This window comes from Diadema antillarum, unplaced genomic scaffold (genome assembly GCF_040938485.1).
Source record: "Diadema antillarum isolate AM-2024a unplaced genomic scaffold, OU_Dant_1.0 seq00001097_RagTag, whole genome shotgun sequence".
Classification (NCBI taxonomy): Eukaryota; Metazoa; Echinodermata; class Echinoidea; order Diadematoida; family Diadematidae; genus Diadema; species Diadema antillarum.
In genome coordinates, this window is record NW_027271914.1 from 467,331 (window position 1) to 476,405 (window position 9,075).

The following is a 9,075-nucleotide window of genomic DNA, read 5'->3' on the forward strand; positions in this document are numbered from 1 at the left end:
TTCGATATTTTATGTACACTATGCTGATAAGAAAATAAATTTTGACTGTAAATTAAGAAAAAAAAAAAGCACCCCGCTTCCATTCATGCAAGGACAACATGCATGAATAAGAATATTCTTATAGATTTAAATTGTTACTTGTGTATAAACAAGTGATTTACTTGTACATATACAAGTAATGATTCAAATCTAATGTACTCAAAAGTAAGTAGCAAGCTGCGGGTGTTTGAAAAAAGAAAAGAAAAGAAAAGATGGTGTTTTCTTAGGGGGACATTATTTTGCTGATATGTAATGTTGTGATGTTCTGAGTCACGACAGTTCATTGTGTGTTTCAGAAGTGCCTTGTCGCTGAATACTAAGGTACTAACACGTGTATTTGTTTGGATGAATATTGAACGTATGATATAGAATAAGAAACATATCCGTGGTAGACATTGGGGGAAATTCTTTCTGTTGCCGAGATCATTCCCAGAACTTTGGATGTCCGTGTTCATAACATCTACCGATTGTAAAGTTGTTGTGCATGCACTCCCACCCCACCTCCCTCTCCCAGTTTAACTCTACTAAACAGAACACTCACATGCGCTTGCACGCACGCACACACACACACGCACACCAACCACACAAATTGATTAAACACAGCTACAAAGAAATATCCAAACCATCACTCGCATCTCTCCCCTCTTTTCAACACTTACATCTATCTTGTATGTACGTCACTCCCTTAAATATCCAATCGCCTCACTAAGATCATAAAAACTGCAAAAACACACTCAATAACTTCTGTTTCCAAAAGAAAAGACATATGAGATTTTAATACGAGTCTGTTCATGAAATGTACCGTATCCGAATGAATTTCAAAAAACAAGGGAACAGTTGTTCATAACATATCAAGACATACAAAAGTATGCATCACTTATTTCAGAGGTGACATGAGAATAATACACTGAACTGAAAGAACTAACACAACATTCTGCAAGTATGCCTCGTTTCTATTGCATTTAAGGCTTTGACATACAAAAAAATTGTGGCCTTGTGATAGACGTACCTCTTAATATCACTACAGCATGCCAGGTGTATAGATCCGCAAATGACCGATGTTTTACACTATAAATAATTTGTGAAGTTGAAGTGGGTCTGAAGAACGCACTATACGCATGCAACAAACGTTCTACAATCGCGATGTTATGGGGAGAAAAAACGCACCGGATTCATTTTTGTATAGAGCTCGTTTTCATAATGCAATTTGCTTCGCTTATCAAATATTTCTTTGGTTGTAAATGAGTAACGACATACGTCATACCTTTGCATAAATAGAAATTACTTTGTACACAAGTATCTGTCATATATTTCTTTCTTCACCCGCAAATAATCCCTGCCAGAATATGTACTTCTTAGGCTTTTGCACGACCAACTCCTCTCTCTCGGTGTGAGGTCAAGCTAAACCACTTGCAAATTTTGTTTGATGCTCTCCTTGGTAATTTTGCAACTAATAGTGTTTAGACAGGACTTCTTCTTTTTTAAAATTAGAAGCAAGGATACTTTGGGTCGAAGAACAAGGTTAGTTCATTTTAGCTTGGTAGGGGACCCGCCCTTATCAAATAAATATAAGCACGACATATTATGGTGACTGCTAGTGTTCCAATACTCTTGACGTCCTCTTCACAACATACAATTTCACTAAAGTGCAGCATGAAGATATACCAGTTGAATCGAAAAAGGCCTTCAAAGTAAGAACTCTATCTGTGACCATTAGACAAATAGGATCATCACACTTGACAAAAGACTCCACATTGACAAACACATCTATCACTGGAACAATTGCCACATAGATTTTAGTACTCCTTTTTTTCTTTCGTTAAAGATTTCAATAATTTAATAAATCGATAGCCTCCGTTGCATGTCTCTGGCCCAGGACCCTGGCTTTACAGAATCTGCACGCAGCTCCTTAACCAATCGGTGACAGACGCCACTCACGTCGCAGACACTTTGTGATCTGATGATGTTCTTTCGGCATCCTAGACAGCCAACCCTGGACAGTTCCTGCAATGCCAAGCAAAGTCTTTTAAGAGTCTCTCTTCTCCATCCACCCGGGATGTTTTGTTCATGTCCATTTTTCCTCCGACTTTCACTTTCAGCAAAAGAGTTCCTACATAGCATTCATGTTGCTGTGCTCTGTGCCAGGATCATGGGCACAATGTTCTGTTGCTGCTGCGGCTGCTGGTTCTGGTTCTGATTTTCTGCCGCCATGCTGGTCAGCTTGCTGACCTCCAGTTGCCAGCTGGGCACCTTCTTGGCCGCCATGTGCCTCCGGGCGTGCTTGGTCAGGTGGTCGCTCCTCATGAAGCGGCGGTCGCACATCGGGCACACAAACTTCTTCTCGCCGGTGTGCGTCCGCTTGTGTCTCGACAGCTCGTCGGACCGGGCAAACCGCTTATCGCATCCCTCCCACGTACAGTTGAATGGCTTCTCTCCTATGTGGTGCAAAAAGTCGGAGACAACAGGAAAAGCAAAATGAGAATATGTTGCGATGCATTACTTTCACATGATTTCAATGATGGTCGCTACTGACTTAATTTTAGGATCTGGTGAGGTTTAACTGGCAAAGAAGAAAATACCTTAAAGCTCTAATGAAGAAAATACCTGAAAGCTCTAATATAGAACAGTTCTGAAATGTTTCTTAACATTGCTTAACTGACATAAATACAGGCAGAATAAAGATGAAAAAACAAAAAGACAAAACTTTGTACAAATATAAAAGACATAACGACATATTGGTAAGGTTTTCTAGCTGATATTAACAGAGAGAGGAGGACTGAACTCACCTGTATGTGTTCTGATGTGTGCCTTGAGATGTGAGCTCTTGAAGTAAGTCTTTCCACACTTGGGGAAGGAGCAGATGTGATTCCTCCTCCTAGAGAACTCTGAGACAGCAGGGACCATGGGGGTCTTGTCCATTGCGGCGGGAGAACCTTGTGATGGGGCGGGGGCAAGAGGACACAGCCGCTGTTGCCCCTCCGACTTGGGCAGACCATTCACGACAACCATGACATTTGCCGGCACAGCCATGACCACTGTTTTCACGGGATCCGAATGTCCACTGCTACTGACCGCTTGCAGATTGTGCTGCTGAGGAATTTGAATGAAGGACACTGTCTGGACGTTGGATGGCCTGTCTGCAGCCTTTGCCTGCAACACATTCTGTCCGCTCTGGCAAGAGACTGGGATCTGGAACGAGCTGTTGACGGAAATGTATTTGGGCTGAGGCTCGCAGGGCTGCTGGGCAGAGTTCCTTGCCTCTTGGCTCTGAGGAGTCTGCTGCGACTCTGACTGCGGGTACGGGCGAATTGTCCTGACAGCATTTTGCATCATACTCTTCCCGGCATCGCTGATGACTGACACTCTGTTGTTGGGCTCCTCAGTAACTTTTGCCTTGCTCTTCCACTGGCTGGGGATCTCCTTGCAGGCCATGATGCTCGGCGTTATGCTGACCAGGTTGCATGACGCTTGCCGCTGGGTGGTGACCGTTGAGCTGCTGACCTGGGGAATGGTGACTGTGTGGCTGACCGGCATCCCAGCGTGGCTTACCACCTTGGTCGGCGGCGGCGTCAGAGGTGGAGTATCCATTCCCTGGAAAGAGATAGGTAAACACAAAACACTGTCATCATCTCTCATGCATACAAGTGGATTACACAGGTGGATGTTTATAAGAGTGAACTTTTTTTTTTTCCAATATATAGAAATGAATGTGAACTAAAAAATCTCCAAACAAAATCTTGATGTTCATGATTTAAAAAGGCGAAATTCTTTTAAATGCAACACATCAAACATGTATAAGGTCCACTTTCAGTGCTTGGAAAAAAATATTTCATTCAAATCATGTATGGCATGCTCTACTACCTGATATCTTGATAGGGAGTTTCATATGACAAACATCTCTCTGTGAAAACAAATAATGTTGATGCTTTCCTAAAGTTGAAAGAAAGTAGGTAGTCGTAAAGAGGGACTCACTCTCATTCGCATTGGCTTGATGTCTGCAAACTCGGCGGGCTGACTGGATTCCTCGTCGATGGAAGCCGGGGACAGCGGGGCGGCGAAGGTCGGCGAGATCGGGGGCGAGTTGACGTTAGCCGACGGAACGTGGCGCATCGACAGCAGAGTCTCAACGGCGTCGTAGTCGGACTTCTCAATGGGCAGCGGACTCATAGTGAATCGACCAGCTAGGGCTGAGGTGGCAACAGTGATGATGGGCTTGTAGTCGGTCTGCATGAAAAGATAAACGAGATAGGAAAATAAAAATAAAATGAATTTATACCGCAGGCTAAAGAAGAAGCGGAAACACAGCAAGAGGCTTTAAAAGAATAGGGGAATGTTGAAGTTATTGTTTACTTTTTAGGCATCGCGGCAGACGGAGGCGTCCATGCGCTACGATCCATCTCGAAGGATTCGGGAGGGTGTTGTGCCCGGGAGCGAAGGCCGAGCTAAGTTAAATAATCATGTCTGATACCGGAAGAGGGGTGTCTAATTATGGAGGAACGGGTAATTAAAAAATGTTGGGGTAGGGGTTGCTGATGCAAGACCCTGCGGTTCATGATGTGTCGAGGCAGGGAGGTCGAGGGAAGCGCAGAAGGTCATACAGGGATAGGCAGCCGCGTGCTTCGCGACCCAACTCAAATACACGCAATTCGAAGGAGAGGGGATGTCACGATGAATGAACTTGTCTGGCACGCGTCCAAGACGTGAATTTAATTCTAGTATTTGATCTCAAACTCCTCTTTAGAAGTGACAGGCATCGGGTGGCAAAATTTACGTTTATCTTCGTTGTTAAATATTGACGGATCCCTGGGATTTTCGCGAATGGGGTACACTTTACGAGACCGCCAAACAGTCCTCCGAGGGATGCTCGGAAAGTTCGTGTCTCTGCGGAATTATCAAACACCGGCACGAGCCGACACTATGACGCAACAAGGTCACACATAAAAGAATCGTGAATCTTGATAGAAAGGCGTAAATATTGACAAGCATATTAGTATTTGACGATCTTTGTATACATTGTATAATTTGTGAAAGTGTGGAGCCGATTTCGCGGATGCATTTGTCTTAAGCCGGAACATCCTTGGACGAAAACTAGCACACAGTAGTATACAACTTTGATTGGGTGTCGGATATTATACTGTATTGATCTACACGCATATCCTCAGGAAAATTTAAAAATTCGGAACTCATACTGGTTTTGCGCCGTCTTACAAACAAAATGACAAATGTAATACATGCCATAAATTTCCACACCCACTTCGTCCCTATTATAGTTACAACCCTATCATTCTATTCTACCTATAATTATAACCCATAAAATAAGGACGCTGAGCTGAGCAGAAATTTGGAAAAGCTGGAGTAGCGATAATGACGACATTTAGCGCCCTTATTAATTTATTTATGAAAATAAGCATGTCAAAACCCCCAAGTGGTAAAAATGTTAGCAGAAGTCACACGATCTTACATCACAATTCTTTATATCACACGACTTCGCGCCTGTCGTCTACAAAGAACACTGCCCCTCCCGCATGCACCCACGTGACATTCGTCAGTGCACCCCATTATCACAACGAGACACACCTTCCACTGACCCCTAACACATTACGCTCCCGCCTCATGAATATGCACGACTATTGACATGCAAAACTCTAAACGCAACAATGGGGCAGTATCACGTTATCGCGTTGAGCCAGCGAACACACTTTTCTGCGATTACGCAAGTGACCTTCGGGATTTTGAAAGTCGATCACATAACTAGGCCTACTGTGTACTACTAGTAGTTAGTGCAGTGCTCTACTCTGAGATTGCAAACAATTGAAACATGACAGCCAAAACCTTTGCCATTTTATATGTCACAGTGAATAATTATCATACAGTAATAGGTCAGCTGGTAAATTAATTGGCCATGATTTGCTCTAATCATCTACGGGGCCGATTGATGCCTACCTCACTAGTCACAAGCATTTACCAGGCGTTCCTGTATTTCCAATTCCATTGCTTGTCACATGGTTTTGATGTACCGTATGATGAATTTAGGACGTGACACATCGAGTGAATAAATATTATCTCAAATCGCTCAACCACAGAAAGTTCTGTTGAAAGGACACTACTCAGCAGGAGCTTCTTTACAACACTGATTAATAAATCATTAAATGCATATCTTCTTTCAAGTGAGGTTGTTACAAGCAATATCAAACTTGATATAGTTTACAGTACCGTAGATCTATACAGAGATGAAAACAATTCTAGACTTCTAACGTTAGATGGTGATTAAAAAAAAAGAAGAAGCTGCCTTGGCCTGCTCATTATTATTCTTCGAGAAAGGAGGTCATATTTCACAGTTTATCCGACGTTCTTGAAATTGAACGCAGAGCTATGAAGTAAGGAGTCGCAAAACCGCACACAGCTGATTAGTGACAGCGGCGGCATGCACGCCATTTCTTTTTCTCTGTCTTTGCAGACACACAACACTCACACACACATGGACCTTCGTCCTGAAGGTGACTTTCAGGAGCTGATCTCATCGCCATCACCGACCAATCAGAAAGCGCCATTACCGCCGACACCCACCACTATGCATATTGTCGCGCTCCGCCCCCTAAGCCGCCTCTTCATAGCTAGCTAGCTCAGTCTAAAGATTCATGATAATAGTACAATGGAATTCTGAACTACGTGTGAACTCCCTCAGCTCCCCGTGCTATGGCCCTCAACTCCTTGCCTTACGAAATTACATAACAGATCAGGGCTCTGTTTTAGAAGAGTTAAAATTGATTATTTACTTTTATGTATAAACAGTTAGTTGATTTCAGCTGTAACATGTTAAGTGTATGGCAGCTTGTGTGGTAAGGAAATTTAAAATCGATTTTATTTTTAACGGGGCCCAGATGAAGTGAAACAAAAGTTTGATGGTAGCTCCCCCTGTTCAACGATAGAATAATAGTCTGAATACTCTGATCTAGTTTTCTCCACAAATGTACTGCTAATATTATTAGTATGGGGTTTATGAGGTCTACAATCTAGACTCTAGTATAAACAATATCAATAACACACAATTTATCTTGACATTAACGCCAATTTTGTTCGGCATGCACTTTCGTCTTTAGTGAACAATAAATTGGTTAATCACCGGCAATCATGCACAAATAACAACCTGTTAGAGTGTTACCTGGGCTCTAACGTTACACAGTGCAGTGGTCTAGTTACTTTTACGTTATGAAAAATAGCACATTCAAGCGATAAGAACAAGGAAAGGGTTTCAACTGACATTAAACCTCTTTTGCGTTGCCTTTGTTTGGTTTGTAGACGACAGAAGGGCGACGGGCTAGCCGACTACTGACTAGGCTGCAAAGGCAGCCTTCACCTTCGCTTGCGCTTGTGGAGTGCTCACTCCTCAAGCAGGATCAAGTCCCCCTAATTTAAACCATCGTCGAGACATGCCGACAGACCACCTCTCACGCTCAGAATATTCTGAGACACTCATTCTAATTACTTGTTACTCTGAAGTAAAAACAAACAAACAAACAAAAAAACATGACTAATGAGGCACGAGACTAGAGTCTAGATAGAAATCAATTAGAACATTTGAGGGTGTAACGGCGTCTACAATCTATGTTCTACTGGCTGTTATAAAATCTACAGCATGCTTTCAATTTTCATCCCAAGAACAACGAAACCAACAGATTGAACAAGGTCAGATGAGCTGAGGACGACTTGACTCGCTCGTTCACAGTCGCGCACCGACAGCAAGCAAACGCAGTCAGCCTCAACGTGCAACCATCGCATCACGTCGGCACTTCATTTCGCTCAACAAACACTGCAAATCTAATAGTAATAAAAATCCTTTAACTTACCGAGAAAACAGTGGTTGGTGGTGTAGCAGGCGGTGACGGTGGCGTAAATTCCATTACACAGAATAGTTTTAACCACTTTGAAGTACGGGATACGATTTCGAACGCTCCTTTCAGCAGAGGTCTCTCAAAAGCGAATGTGCACAGATTGAACGGTATGTTTACGTTCCTCCACAATCCAACCATTGAGTTTCTCCTCCATACGGGGGCTGAAGATCACGCAGGGTGTGTGTAAAACCTCTTGCGAAATGATAACAAAACAAAGTAGCATGCGGTCGGGGCGAGGGCGGGTCAGAGGATTGACCAATGAGCGCTCGTAAAAAGGGGGGCTCGCCCAATCAACTCGGTTCTATCACGCGCGGCATGCATGAGCAGTGCTGAATATCAACTTCTCAAGAACGCACGTGGACAGAGCCTGAATGAGACGAAAGGACGAAGGGCTTTTCCCCGACGGGGTAGTATCCCTATCTTACTACGGGACCCACAGTGTGTAAACCCACGCTATTTTACTAGTGTTGTTTTGCAAGTTGTTAACAGATATCAACAAGGTGCATGCGCGTGTCTCAGAAAAGGGGGAAAAATTAAGTTGATTCAGTCGAGTTTTGGAGCAGAGTTCAGAAAATTATACTGCGTTTTTCTGGTATGTGCAAGTCGCCTGCAAGTCGCCAACTGTTTTTCAACATATATTTGGGCGTGTCGCATACAGTCATCACTGGTTATTGTGGACATGGATGTAGAAATCCATATTTGCAAGGCCACAATAGTTCAATTCCCATACGCGATTTGATGATTAAATAAAGGGGCACTCAAATTCCACTGATAGTGTTTGCGGAGTGACGTGAAAGAAAAACTGATATATTAACTTTGAGTTCAATCAAATCTAAAAGGATGGTTTCTATTCAAATTGGAAGTTTCACCAGGGTGGTGGAAGAAAGAAGGTAAGTCTTTCTTCCACCTCCCTGGTTTCACTTAACGAATAGCGATATATTGGTCAAAATATATACATAGTGGGTAAATTATGCAAATTAGATGATATATCATCACCTCTCATGTCTGTCATTGACATCTATTTTTTTTTTCTGAGATTTGAAATCATGCTTGTTAGATATGAAATATTGTTTCTTTTATAGTCTAAAAAAATCTTGATTTTGCTCAGCGAATGTTACAACATTGTATGATAAGAGTTTAATAC

General features: G+C 42.7%; 1 protein-coding gene across 1 annotated transcript; it reads right to left on the bottom strand.

Moving 5' to 3' along the window:
• Positions 1–648: 648 nt before the first annotated feature.
• On the bottom strand, positions 649–8,063 carry LOC139743580 (uncharacterized). The gene is made up of 4 exons (XM_071654059.1): positions 7,887–8,063; positions 4,012–4,263; positions 2,826–3,630; positions 649–2,474 (listed from the first exon to the last, which is right to left on the bottom strand). The coding sequence occupies exons 1-4, from the start codon at positions 7,938–7,940 to the stop codon at positions 2,161–2,163; spliced, it is 1,425 nt and encodes a 474-aa protein (XP_071510160.1). The 5' UTR covers positions 7,941–8,063; the 3' UTR covers positions 649–2,160.
• Between the last annotated feature and the right edge of the window lie 1,012 nt (positions 8,064–9,075).

Excerpts from the sequence above, each read along its gene's own strand:
- LOC139743580 (XM_071654059.1), bottom strand. The coding sequence starts at position 7,940 with ATGGAATTTACGCCACCGTCACCGCCTGCTACACCACCAACCACTGTT. Across the intron at positions 3,631-4,011 it reads TCAAGCCAATGCGAATGAGA|GGAATGGATACTCCACCTCT; the intron begins GTGAGTCCCTCT and ends ATCTCTTTCCAG. Across the intron at positions 2,475-2,825 it reads ACACATCAGAACACATACAG|GAGAGAAGCCATTCAACTGT; the intron begins GTGAGTTCAGTC and ends TGCACCACATAG.